The 13,914-nt window shown below is 57.9% G+C and overlaps 1 protein-coding gene across 1 annotated transcript in view; it reads right to left on the minus strand.

The window, feature by feature from the left end:
• Positions 1-13,914, minus strand: part of PDGFRB (platelet derived growth factor receptor beta) — a 37,014-nt gene that overhangs the window by 10,352 nt on the left and 12,748 nt on the right. The window contains exons 2-14 of the mRNA XM_059698895.1: positions 10,913-10,958; positions 9,502-9,825; positions 8,719-8,985; positions 7,668-7,795; positions 7,387-7,552; positions 6,688-6,880; positions 5,881-5,996; positions 4,435-4,558; positions 3,848-4,059; positions 2,934-3,028; positions 1,872-2,004; positions 1,257-1,361; positions 784-894 (exon numbers count right to left, since the gene is read on the minus strand). Of these exons, the coding sequence (XP_059554878.1) occupies positions 784-894; positions 1,257-1,361; positions 1,872-2,004; positions 2,934-3,028; positions 3,848-4,059; positions 4,435-4,558; positions 5,881-5,996; positions 6,688-6,880; positions 7,387-7,552; positions 7,668-7,795; positions 8,719-8,985; positions 9,502-9,825; positions 10,913-10,952 (2,014 nt within the window). The 5' untranslated portion in view covers positions 10,953-10,958. The remainder of the gene's footprint in view (positions 1-783; positions 895-1,256; positions 1,362-1,871; positions 2,005-2,933; positions 3,029-3,847; positions 4,060-4,434; positions 4,559-5,880; positions 5,997-6,687; positions 6,881-7,386; positions 7,553-7,667; positions 7,796-8,718; positions 8,986-9,501; positions 9,826-10,912; positions 10,959-13,914) is intronic.

A 13,914-nucleotide genomic window follows, 5' to 3' on the forward strand; every position in this document is an offset into this window, starting at 1 on the left:
AAATAAAACAAAAATACAGACACAGACAACAGTATGGTGATTGCCAGAGGGAAAAGGGGGGAAGGGAGAGGTGGATGAGGAAAAAGGGGGGATGAACGGTGGTGGAAAGAGATTTGACTTTGGTGGTGAGCATATAATGCAGTGTGTAGGTGGTGTTTTGTTGAGTGGCACACTTGAAACCTGTATGGTTTTATTAACCAACTAGAGGCCCAGTGCATGAAATTCGTGCACGGGTAAGGTTCCTAGGCCTGGCTGGCGATCAGGGCCAATCTGTGGGGTGACAAGCGGAGTGATCGGGGCCCCTGCTCACAACTGCCTTGGCTGGCCTGGCGCCACCCACTTGCCGGTCCCACCCCCCCCCACCACCGCTAGTCGGGACCTGCAGGCTGGGGGCAGATCCTGCATTGAGCGTCTTCCCCCTGGTGGTCAGTGCGTGTCATAGTGACTGGTCATTCCACCATTTGGTTGATTTGCAAATTAGGGTTTTGTATAGATAGATGTCACCCCAATAAATTCAATTATAAAATATATTGAAAAAATTTAAAAATATCAGAGGATCCCCTAATTTGGGAACCATGGACTGATGGCCTGAACAGCCCTCTGGCCTTGTCAGTGCTGTGATGCTGTGCGTTTCTAAATCCCATATCCATCTGGCTCTGGAAAGTGAGGGGGTTGGACGCTCCAACTCGAGTGTCCTGATGTCCCTGGACTGAGGAGCGGTGGAGAGGGCCAGGCGTTGGCCACTGGCATTTCCCAGAATCCTCTGGGCAATTGGGTCTGTACCTCCTTTGGTGCAGGCTCCCAGCAGATTGACCACGTTCAGGTGGGGCCCGAGGTGACTCATGATCTTCAGCTCTGACATGAGGGCTTGCTTCTCACTGCTGCGGGCTGTGGCTGAGGGAGAGAGGGGGCCTCAGGCCTGGCCCCGTCACGGGGGCCCCACGAAGGCCCCACTGGGGCCTATTCTGGCCCAAGTCTGTGCTGTAAGACACAGGTGGCCAAGGGTGGCAAGGACCCACATGCGAGGAGAGGGGAAGAGGTGGGGGGAGGGAGCAGGGGAGGGAAGAGGCTGCCAGAGGTGGGAGCGGGGTTTGGAAGCCTCTTTCCTCAGAGTGGGGCTGGCCGCACGCAGAGTGACGGTACTCCTCGTGCCCAGTGAATCCGATTCCGAATCTGAATCAGGCCTGGCCTGCTCTGGGAGTGCCTGGTATGCAGGGACGGGCAGGAGAGAAGTGGGGGAAGCTCCCAGGACTCACATTTCAGCATCTTGACGGCCACTTTCATAGTGGCCTGAGAATGGCTCAGGCCGTGAGCCGTGGCCTCCACCACCTGCCCAAAGGCCCCAGAGCCGAGGGTACGTCCTGGAAAAAGATGATCCCTCAGCTCCTGACCCACCAGGAAGCTGCATCCCCGCCCTCAACTACCATGGACTTAAGATGTTCCCCCCAATGAGGCTCCTAAAACCACAGCGCTTCACGGTCCTTCCTGGTGTCTCACCGAAGTCCTGTCTGCTTTCTGGCCCATCTTAGTCCCTGGAAGCCTTCCTCCCTCCTCAGAGGGGAGCACAGCTCCTCTGCACCCCTCAGCCTCCCAGCTAGACTAAGCACAGGCCTGTCCTCAATTAATACTTCCTTTCTCGTCACAAAGGGTCCCATCTCACAGTCATAGGATCATAGGACCTCCATGCTGGATGGTCCCTGGGGGATTGTCTTGTCCCCATTGTACAAACAAGGGACTGAGGGCTGAGAGGGCAAGACATCCATCGGCCCTAAGTCTCAAAGCTAGTCACGGCCAAGCTGGGACCAGACCTCGGGTCATCTTCCCACCCGCCCCATGTCCACACAGTGCCGGTGAGGGCTCCTCGAACTGACCAAGCACAAGCTGGTCCCGGGGCAGCTCCCAGGTGGAGTCGTAGGGCAGCTGCATAGGGTCCACGTAGATGTACTCATGGCCATCGGAGCTCACAGATTCAATCACCTTCCATCGGATCTCATAGCGGGGCTTCTGCAGGACCAAGACCGGGGATGGGTCATGAGAGGAGGTCTTGAGGCCCCCTAGGTCCAGCCCCTTATGGAACGGATGGGGCAGGAGACCCAGAGGCCCAGAGAGGGGCAGGGGCATAGCTGAAGTCACACAGCAAGTTATGGATAGAGCCAAGGCCTTCATGGGTTCAGTGGGAACTGATGCCAAGGGGCTGAGAAGTGGCTGAGGAGTAGCTGACAGCCAAGGGCCCAGCTCATCAGAACCTCCTCCCCAGCTTCTCTCAGGGCCTCAGCTGCTCCTCAGATGGGAATAAAGGAGCACACGGCCCCAGAACGTGACACCAGGCAGGGGTACTCTGCTGGATGTGGACAGCCGTCTCCACACTGGGTCAGTCACAGCAGGAATCTCAGAAAGATGTAACAGTGGGATCTTGAAACCATGAAGTGTTGAAATCACTGGACTGGAATCTTAGAAAGATAGACTGTGTGGCACTGTAATCCTAACTCAGGAATCTTAAAATGTCTGAAGCATGGAATGATGAAATCTCAGAACAGAACATGGAAATTGCAGAGTAACAGGATTAGAATGCAGTTCAGCAGGATCCTGGAGTCTCTGTGGGTAAGAGCTGGAAGGATCCTGGGGCCCATGCAGTCTACCCAGCAGGTCCCATACCCTGTGTCTGGGAGGGGCAGGAGTGATGTCCGAGCAGGACCCGGACAGGGGAGCAATAGAGACAGGGAACCCTGATGGCCTAAGACCGGGCTGCTGGGGATAGAGGTAGCTCAGACTTCCAGCATCTCTCTACGTCATTTTACACCTGAATCCCGTGCTGGGCCCCAGATGTGGCCAGATCCTGCGGGATTCAAGGACGGCGGGGGGTGGGGGTGGGGGGTGTCCATACAATATAATCGTGTGCCAATCTGTATCCCTTAGGCAAGGGCGGGGCTTACCTTCTGCCAGAGCATGATGAGGATGATGAGGGAGATGATCGTGAGGACCACCAAAGCCAGGATGGCCGAGATCACCACCACCTTGAAGGGCAGGGCTGGAGGTAGAGACAAGAGCTGGCCATAAGCCAACAGGGCACTTGGCAGCTACCTTTCTCACCCCACCTCCAATACCACAGATCCCTCTCTGCCCACCCTGCCCAGAACAGAAGCCCCCTCTCATTCCCTCCCACAGGCTATAATGTCAGACCCTCAGCCTCTCCCTCTGGGCCACACCTTCAGCTTCTCCCATAAATACCCATGCCCTTCAGTAACTACCCACTGTTCAGATCGCTACGGCCTCCCTATCCCTTCAGCCCTTGCAGGGGTCAGTGTGGCCTGTCTGCCATGGCTCCAGATCAGATGCAAGCTCCTGGCGGCCAGGCTGTGGCTCACCTTTCCTCTCCATGCTCACAGACATGCACCATGCCAGTTGCCCACATGCACAGGAATTGTACATGCATGCTTACACACTTGTATGGGACTGTGCACCCACAAGGACATGCATAGACCAACACTCGTGGGTTTACACATGGATCTGGGTGCATTCTTCAATACATGTTTACAAACCTACATTTGGAGGGTTTGTGCCCATGTCTAAGGGTCAGGCATGCTCATGTACATGGCTTACGACACACATAGTGTACACACACTGGGCATAAGGAGACACGGTTATTCATAGCCATGGTTTTCAGACATATGCTTGTGGATGTACACATGTGGCAATACTGTGCTGTTGTGTGAGCGTAGGAACATACTCCGGTGAGCGGAGTGCCCGTGGACATGCTGACTCGGGCACACGGGCACAGTCACAAGTGTGGCAGGCTGGAGGTGGGGGTGAGGGGTCATTGGGGGGCCACTAAGGCTGGGTGACTCACACTGGGGCACCAGGGTGACCTCCTGCACATCATCGCCCAGCAGGTTTCGCAGCGTGCAGCGCACAGATAGCGGCTGATCCACGCGGCGCAGGCGCAGCGTGCTCACCACCTCGAACTGCTGCTCCTCCGCCCAGTACGTCACGTTAGTCTCCAGCTGGCTCGCCTCCTCCGAACTGTTCCCCAGCGGCGTGGGTGGCAACTCGCGCGGACACCTGCCCAGGGAGCCAGCCAGGTCAGCTGGCAGGCCCTGCCCTCCGCAGGAGCCTCTAGGCTACTTCCCGCTTCCTGACCCTGAGCCGGCTCTTCTGCGGTCCCTCGACTGACTGACCAGCAGGGGGCGCTCCTCCCCCAGAACTGAGAAGCCTGATTCACAAATTCCATTCCCTTCGTTTGACCCTCAGAATAAAGTTAAGGAAAAGGGGGCAATTTAGGTCGTGCAGGGCATCTCCACGAAGCCACATCTTCTAGGATGTGACTCTAGCCCGGAACAATGTGCCCGGAGGAAGGGGCTGGACTAGATGACCTTCGGTGGGTCCTTCCAGCCAGCTGTGGGTTCCCTGGGAGACTGAGGCAGGTGTTCTGCTCACCTTTTGAGGTCACTGCAGATAGACCAGGTGAGGTGCGGCTGAGGCATGCCCCGGCCGCGACAGCGGACTGTCTGCTCCCCGTCGGCAGGATGGCTCTCACTCAGCTCCAGCACATGGACAGGCACTGCATGGAGAAGGCATGGGGCCAGGCGGAGGGAAGGTCAGAGCAGGCAGGTAGTGAGCAAGATCCTCTGGGAGGCAGGACATGGTCCAGAGTCTCCCTGGGGGAGGGGAGCTGCAGACTGCAGGTGAACGTTAAATACTAGGAATCCCCGTGTGAAAACTGGCGGATTCCCCTTCTGGCGGATTCCCCTTCGGGGTACTTCAAAGGGGAAGCCCCGGCAGGGTGCTAGTCTGTCTTTAACACCTCTCAGAGACTTGCTAATCTCCCCTTTTAACAAAGAGAGAGCAGGCCTCAGGGCCCTGGGAAGGCAAGAGCAGGGAGCTCGAGTTTAATAGCTTAATAGCATCGCTTTGTTGTCTTGGAGTCGATTTAGTGGTGCTTTATATTTATGATGCTTAACAGTGTTTCCCATCCACAACTGAGAGGTTAAATTCTCTTTCAAAACACGTTTTTAGAAAGTCAATGGGCAAAACATTAAGTCACTATCATGTCATTCCTCTGCTCAAAACCCTGCAGTGACTCTTCATTTTAGTCACAGAAAAAGCCCAAGTCCACCCAAGAGCCCATGAGGACCTGCACAATCTGTCCCGTCCACCCCACCACTGCCCCGTCCCAGCTCTGACCTCGTCTCCCACCACTCTCCCCACCACACTGTTCCGGCCGCTCAGGCCTTTCTGCCGTGACTCCTGTCTACACTGCCTGGTATGCCCTTTCCTCAAATAGCCACTCGGCTAATGCCCTCACCTTCTTCAAGTCTTCACGCAACTGTCACCTCCGTGAGGCCAGCCCCATCACTGCTATTTAAAAGGGCAACCCTGCCCCCCAGAGCTCTCAATCCTCCCCCACACCCCACCCGGCAGCGTTTGCTATTCCTTTCACAGTGCTTGTTACCTTCTAACCTTCCACATAATTTGCTGGGGATTTTAGCCCTACTGTTGAATGGTTGTCTTCCCCCACCAGCCACACAAAGGCAGGGCCTCAAGAACCTTGAAGAGACGGGCATACTGGAGTTGTTCAATAAATACCTATTTCATGAGTAGTGTAGTTTAAGGGGCATGTGAGAAGGGAAAATCGTGGCATTGGCACATGAATGCCTGAGGTTTTGAAACACCAGTCTAGCCCAATGGCCAACTTGTACAGCTGGGGAAACTGAGCCCCAGAGAGGGGGTGTGCACAGAGCAGCAGGTCAGCGTTGGAGCTAACACTGGAACCCTGTCTCCTGAGGCTCCCTCTCCTGCTCCTCCTAGGGGTGGGTGACAGTGTAGGGAGGGAGAGGAAATGGGGGTGGGAGGGGAGGGGAAGGGGGGTGCAGGGCTCCTCACCATTGATTTGCAGCTGGAAGGAGACCAGGGCCTCGGCGTCCTCATGGAAGGCCCGCATGGTGTAGTGACCAGCCTCAGCCACCTTCACCCGCACCAGGGTCAGTTCTGACACATACCTGGGGGGCAGGCCAGGCCAGGAGACCCAGCTGTCAGCGCTGCAATAATGCATACAGCCCTCCCCACCCTCCTTGTACAGACATGGCTGGGGGGGGAGGGGCTTGCGGATCACCCACAGAATTAGTCTCCTGGCTCCCCACCCATAGGCAGTTCCACTGAGCCAAGAGGGAGGCTAGGAGGGTTGGGGATGAAGGGCTAGCACCATTGCCCTCCTCTGCATCTCTTGTCTTACAGAAGGGTCTGACACTGCTTTATCCCAACATTGGTAGCTCAGGCCAGCCTGCTGATCCCCAGCCTCAGGGCTCCCACCATGCATAGGTGGCAGGGGCCTGCCTGGCACCCTCTTCCTCAGCCATCCTGCTTTTTTCTCCTCAGCTGCCCCCTGATGGCTCCACCCATCACAAGGACAACTACACATCTGGGAGACCATCTGACCAGTGTCTGTTTCCCCACTAGACCGGAAACTCTAGGAGGCATGGAACTGTGTGTCCTGTTCTCCACAGCATCCCCAGGGCCTAGCACAGCACCTGGCGGGGTGCCTGACACATAGTGGGCCCTCAGGAAGGATGGGCCCAGGTTTGTGGAGTAGCTGAAGGATGGGCCTAGGTGTGTGGAGTAGCTGAAGGCTGTGGGCTGTCTGGCAGCTGCAGACCCTAACTTCCAGAATGGAGCAGGCAGCCGGCTGCTCACCGAGTCTCGGACACATTGCGCGTGGACAGGGCGATCTCGCCGGCGCTGGAGTCACCCAGGGTGTGGTTGTCCTTCAACCACATGACAGTGGGCGGCGGGTAGGCCTCGAACACCACCTGCAGGGTCCGGCTCCGGTGCAATTCCGCGAACTGTACAGCGTCCAGCTCCCTCAGCAGGCGCACATAGCCACTCTCTGCAAGGGGCGGCTGTCAGGGCAGGGCTGTGCCCAGCCACCAATAGGACCGTGTCTCTGGGGGCGGGGCTTCTGGAGGCAGGGCCTCAGCTTTAGGAACTACCTGAGCTGGGATTGAAGTTGGGGCTGGGGCTGGAATTGAGTCAGATTTAGGGCTGACACTGGTTTGGAGACCAGGTTTCAGATGGAGGCTGGCGTTGTAGTTCTCACCCGGGCTGGGGGCTGAGATGAGTTGCAGCCTGGTTGGATTCAGGGATGGGGCTGCCTGGGCCTGGGATGGAGTCTGGGATTAGACACTGGGGTGGGGCCAGGCTTCTGGCGAGGAGGAGAGTCTAGGTGGGATTAGGGTTAGAGTTGGGGTTGGCACTGCGTCTTGATTTGGGTTTCTCCTGGAAATGGAGCTTTGGTTTGAAATGTGGCTAGAGCTGGGCTGAAGGTATCCCGGGGCTGTGACAGGGTGTGGATCCAGCTCAGAACGAGGGCCGGGCTGAGCCCAAGGAACGCACCAACCACGGTGACGTTGATGGCTTTTTCATCCTGATTGTCGTACACACTCTCGGATACATTGCAGATGTAGGTCCCCGAGTCGCCCAGCTCGGCACTGGGGATGTGCAGGGTGGAGCGGATGTGGGGAATGTCAAAGTCGGTCACTGGCTCCACTAGCCGCCCACTCTGTAGGGACAGGTAGGACAGGTCCCCCAAGTCAGGAAGCGTCCAAGAAGGCAGGCTGCCAGTCAAGGTAGCCATCCCTGCCTGGCCCTTCCTTCAACCCCTGGCCCAGCATTACCTCCTCGCGGGGGTACGTCCACTCGAAGTTGACCACCTCGTTCCCAGTCACAATGCACGTGATGGTGATGTTCTCGCCCTGGCGGACCACAGTCTGCGCTGCACTCATTGAGACGTTGATGGATGACGCTGGTGGAGAGAGACGGGCTTAGGTCTGAGGAAGTCACCCCCAGCCGGCTCCCGGCACTTCAGCTTGGGGATGGGGTCAGGGTCCAGAGAGGGAAGGGATGATTGATATGGAAGATTCATTTATTCAGCAAACATTTATTAAATATCTGCTCTATGCCAAGTACTATTCCAGGCACTGGGGCTTTAGCAGTAAACACAACAGACAAAATTCCTGTCCTTGCGGAGCTGACATTCCAGAAGGGATAAGTCTGGAAATCAAAGTCTTCCCAGGCAATTTACTGCGTACCAGATCCCCTCCATTTTCTGTTTTATTCCATCTTTCTTTTTTTTAAAATATATATTTTATTGATTTTTTACAGAGAGGAAGGGAGAGAGATAGAGAGTTAGAAACATCGATGAGAGAGAAACATCGATCAGCTGCCTCCTGCACATCTCCCACTGGGGATGTGCCCGCAACCCAGGTACATGCCCTTGACTGGAATCGAACCCGGGACCCTTCAGTCCACAGGCCGACGCTCTATCCACTGAGCCAAACCGGTCTCGGCTATTCCATCTTTCCAATCATCCCGTTTACAGCAGGAGAAGAGAAGCAGGCTCGGAGAGATGGTGTGCTCTGGGCACAGTCACTGAGGCAGGAAGTGGCAGAGCTGGGATTCAAACCCCACAGGCTCCTAAGCCTGTGCCTTTGCCCACAACTATATGCCACCCAGCTCTGCCACTAACACATCCCAGGGACCTTGGGCAAATTCCATCCTCTTCCTGAGCCTCCGCTTCCTCATCTGTACAACGGAGAAACGGGACCTGCCTTCACAGGCTGTAACTATAATCCAGTGGAAAACGGAGCCACACACGTTGGGAAGGGCTATACCTCTGTGAACGGTCCTACTTGCGTCTGCTGAGCACCAGGCCTAAAGGGGGCTCACCCTGGAGGCTGTAGACGTAGTAGGGCTCGGAATCCACCTCCTTGTCCCCAATGGTGGTTTTGCAGACATAGGTCTTGTCCTCAAAGGTCCCAGAGAAGCCACGTTGGTGGTCGTAGGGGATGGGCAGTGGGTCATCCACCTTCTTCTCATGCAGTGTCACCACCAGCTGTGGGTCCGTCACTCGGCATGGGATGGTGGTCTCGGTTACTTCCGTGAGAAAGATGAAAAACTCCTCGGGGGAGATCGGGAGGAAGCCCATGGTGGGATCTGCCAGGGGTGGGGGTGGGGTTAAAAAGGAGGGTCAGGGGGAGCTGGGTTTCTGGCTAGCCCCAGAATTGCTGTGTGACCTTGAGCAGGCCTATTTCCCTTTCTGGCCCCCAGTTTTCCCATTACAGAATCAGGATGCTCTCGGAAGTCCCTTCGAGCTTTAACATTTGATGTGGACAGTACCAGGGTGGGGAAGCCCCCAGTTGAAGGGCAGCTGGTACCTGGCGCGTGGGGAATGGGGGCGATGGGACGTAGAGGCCCAGAGGGAGTGTATTGGAACCAGCTGAGAATGCAGAGTCCTTGGGAGCCGGGAATGGGGTGGGCTGCCAGGGAGCAGATGGATACTCAGACCAAGGGGTGGGAATGAACATACTCCTGGGCTGAGCCAGGCTGGATTCCACGATTCGTCTGCATTTCTAAGGCGGCTGCATGTCCCCGCGTCACTGAAGCACCCCCTGAGCTCCCCAGATGCCTGCAGTTGAGGAGGAAGGGCGGGAGCGCAGGCCGGGGCCTTACCTGGCACAAAGATGTAGAGCCGTTTTTGCTCACCAGCCTCCAGCTCATGGGAGCTATTATAGGCACAAAAGTATTCTCCCGTGTCTGTCCCAGTGACATTGGTCAGCGTCAGGATGCTGGAGAAATTGCCATCCTGGGTCCTGCCCATTTCTTGCGGAGGCTGCTTGGACATCCGTTTCCACACCACCGGGTCTGGGCCCGAGCAGGTCAGAACCAAGGTGCTGGAGACATTGAGGACGAGCTCTGGCCCCGGAGGGGTGATGACCAGACCTCGGGAAGCCTGCGGTCCCAGCAACAGCAGCAGGGGCAGCAGCAGCGCCCGGCCTTGGGGAGAGGAGGCGTCCGGTAAGATGTCAGAGGCCAGGAGCCTCCGCACCTCTCCCCAGAGCTGACACATACGCACAGCCCTTGACCACCACACCTCCCGAATCCAAACATAGCCGGGAACCCACGGCGCGGAGGCCTGCTCGCTCAGCGCGCGGGCCCAGGGCCTCCTGGCCTCCTGACCTCAGTGCCTGTCCACCCCCAGCCTCGGAGTCCCTCAGCAGGCAGCCTCAGGCTGTGGGCCCGTTCTCACAAAGGCGGCAGGAAATCCTTGGGAAGTCGTTCCCAGCCTCCAGTTCCTGCATTATTTCCCAGGTCACTTTCGGAGCCTCTTCCCTACAGCTGCCTCAGCTGCCCAGGTTCTGCCCAAAGCCCAGAGGTGGCTCTGCTTGGGGAGGGTGGGGCAAGGTAGCTCAGAGTGGGGCAGACTGAGGCAGGAGAGATGCTGAGACCCCTGGGAACTCAGGCGGATGGGAGTTGGGGGCTGCCAAGTGACTGGCTCCACTTCCCATGCTGACATCCCCTGGAAGGATTCTGTCAGCCACCCTACACCCCCCAGCCAGTCAGCCATCCTCAGTAAGCTGTCACCTAGTCATCGATGGCCAATGCCCATTGATTGCTTGGTCAGCTGCCCAGCCCCTGGAGAGCCGAGGACATGTACTGGGCAGTGAGGGAAGGGTGTGCTGAGAGAAGCCCAGCCAGGACTTGGGAGTGCACAGCCAATGAGGGGTCCAGGCAGGGTGGGGAGTCCCAGACCGGAAGCAGGCCTGCCAGACCGATGCCAGACCAATACCAGCAAGTGCTGAGAAGAGATGGGAGGCTGGGTGACTCTTAGTGAGTTGGGTGAGAAAGCTGGTGAAGGGGCATGGGGGTGGAAGGCCAAGCAAGGATTTGAGCCAAAGGCTCTGGGCAAGCAGGGCACCCACTGGGGTTAGTGAGCTGAGGGGTGGGCAGTGGAAAGGCAGGACGTTGAGGCTGAGAGCACAGCAGTGCCCCTGGGTTCCCAGGCTCTGATGTTCTACCCTGCCAGCTCCAGGGTCCTGCTTAGTGACTCCCCCTGGCCCCTCCCAGGCCCCCGTCTACCTACCTTTGAGGATAGGAGCTGGCATGGCACTCAGAAGCAGCATGGTGTCCTGCAGAGTTAAACAGGGACCAGTCAGAGCCCGGGGCGGGCAGAGGCATCTTCGCACCTGGGCCCTGCAGAGTGAGCCCCAGCCTGGGCCACCGAGCCTTCGTGTCCAAGGTGCCGAAATCAAAGGCTACTCGTGTTCCACGGCGAGGGGTCTCCCCTGCCCATAGGTCCCCTCCCGCTGCACGAGGCGCAGCCTCAAGGGGCCTGGACCCTTCTTTGGCTCCATGGTGACCCTGGCTGAGCCCCCACCTCTCTTTGGGCCTTAGTGTCTCTATGTATACTGGGGGGGGGCAGGGGCGGGGGAGCACGGGGCAGGAGGGCTTGGACTGGATGGTGTCCAGGGGCCCACCAGCTCTAACAGCCTGTCCTCCTGGTGACAGTTCCAATACCAGGCTCTTATCTGCCAGGACAAATATTTGGGAAAGTGTGATGAAAGGCCTGGAGGAGAAGGAGGGGGTAAGCCAGAACCCAGAGAACTCCCACAGCCCCACAAGCACAACAGGAAGTGGAGGTGGCTGTGGGAAGGGAAGCGGGGGAGTCAGGGCTGTGGAATGCGGGGGGAGTCCCCCCACACCTGGCCCCCTACCCTCGGTCCTGAGCTGCGCAGGGAGTCCCAGGGGAGAGGGGCCGGGGGCTGGGGCCCGGGGAGGCCCCACTGCACAGTAAGCCCTGCTAGGTCTGTGGAGACTGCTGAACCCACCCCACCCCTAGTGTCCAGATGGGGAAACTGAGGCTCTGAGAGAAAAAGAAGTTTGCCCGAGGTCACACAGCAGAGCTTGTCTGAGAGAGAGACAGAGAGACCTGGACTGATAGAGGTGGAGAGAGACGAAGACGCAGAGCGGCGGAGAGAGGGGAGACAGTGATGGAGACAGAAAGCGACAGCACCAGGGGCACTCCCTGAAAGACAGGCTGAATTGGGAGCGTCTTTGTTCTGTCTCTTCCTGTGGCCGCCGCCTCCAAGGATCCCAAACAACCACCAAGAGCCAGGCTTGCAGGGGTCCGCCTGCAGCATGGGCGGGAAGGAGCCCAGAAGCAGATGGGAGTCACAGCGAGAAATGTGGGCAGTAGCCACATGACGAGGCAACAAGGAGCCTCCCGGGGCTGTGGGTCTGCTGACTTCTCTGAGTGGCTGCCCAGCCCGGCCTGCTCCCCAGCCCACACCCAGGTCATCCCCGCTGCACCCCCACCCCCACCCTCACCCCTTCAGTTTCCAGTCCAAGGCTGGGGTCCGGGTCTGAGCCCCAGCAGGGCTACCTTCTGCACCATCACTCTCTCTGTGGCCTTCGTCTCCAGCTCCCAACATGAGGTGATGCTGAGTGTACCACTTACAAAGCTGCGGTTACTCGATGGTGGGGCAGAGGCAAGCATCCTGGCCTGTGGACACCCAGTCTCCGCTCTGCCCAGCACCCTGATAAGCTCTGTGAGTGAATCTACTCATCTCCTCCTTCTCCTGATCCCTTCAGAGCAGCCTGCCTAAGGGTCTCCTCATTGCTCCCCTCTCCCAATTGTTCCAGGCTGAAAACCCAGCCCTTCTGATGCACCCCCTCCTTCCCCCATCCCTCCTGCCCCAGCCCCTCCAGCTGGATGCCAGGCCTCCTCCAACGGGAGGGAGCAGCGCCATGGTGGAGCCAGCAGCCCCCACAGAGGCCCATCTGCCCCTCGGTGGGTGCCCCTCTGACTCCCCCCTTCCTGCCAGAGATCTCAGCCAAAGAAAATCATTAGCAGCCGAGGCTGGGGGAGGGAGTCAGTTCAGCCTCCCTGCCCCTCCCCTCTCAGCCTCCTTGGCTGGCCGCACTGTTTATTATTCTAAAGGAGGAATTTGGTCGGCTGGCCTGGAGATGGGAGGTCACTGCAGTTGGGGCTGGCCTGGCTCTGGAAGCCTGGGCTGTGTGGGCTGGGCCCCCTGGGCCAGCAGCCCCTGACCCTGGCTCCTCTCCTGCTGGGCCTGGGCTGGGGGCGGCTTAGAGTTTCTGAGACTCAGCTGGGAAGGGTCTTCTTGAACCAGCAGCAGAGGTTCAAAGATGGACAGAATCATGGCCCGGTCACACAGCAAAAAGGCGGAAGAATTGGACGCTGGGGAGAGGCTAGATAGGCTGGTCAGAGGAGCTCGGGAAAGTGGAGACACCTTAGAGAGAGTGTGGATTCCTGGGGATCTGGGACTGGCTTCTCTCTTCATGAAATGGGCATTTGGCTCTGGTCACAGGGACCTCAGACCCCCCTGAGACGGAGCAAGTCTCTAGCTCGCTCTGCGACTCTGTTTCTCCATCCATACAAGGAGCCAGCAGCCCTCACAAAGGCCCATCTCCAAGAGCCATCCTGCTCTAAAGCTGCCAGGAGGAGGCTCCTGTCACTGTAATTCCCGCAGCTGGGTGGTTTGGGGGCTGAGGAGAAGGAGGGGCTGCATTTCTGAGGCTGGAGTCATGTGAGAATTCGTAACCATCTCTTCAAGGACTGCTTTCCCCGACCACTCAGTCACAAGCTTGCTGTGTGAGGTTTGACAAGTTGTTTCCCTCTCTGGGCTTGATTTTTTCAGACAGATAAACTGGTGACATGGAAATCCAGGAGGCGGCAGGGGAAGGGTGGGATGGACCACAGGCCACAGGCCTGGGACGGACCAGAGTGTGGCCTGAGGCACATGGACATGACCTCCTGGGCCATCTCAGATGAGCCCCTGACACCCCTAGCTGTCTACCCAACGCCTTGTGGACCTCGTCGGGCTTCCCAGAGGCTGCCATGGGTCCAGCTACCCAGAGAGAGTCAGAGAGCTGATTTGAGGGAGAGGGGGGCTTGCCTGCAATAATTCCCTTCTTCAGGGGGAGGGATACCTGGGACAAGGTGGGAGTCCCAGTCAGGGAACAGACATCCCCCTACTTGCCGAACTCTCATGCCCAGGGAGGCCCCTGAAACAGAGAGAGGGAGCCCCCTTTGCCCATGAGAAGAATGCCGTGTGCCAGGGA

The sequence above is a fragment of the Myotis daubentonii genome, chromosome 5 (assembly GCF_963259705.1).
Source record: "Myotis daubentonii chromosome 5, mMyoDau2.1, whole genome shotgun sequence".
Taxonomy (NCBI): domain Eukaryota; kingdom Metazoa; phylum Chordata; class Mammalia; order Chiroptera; family Vespertilionidae; genus Myotis; species Myotis daubentonii.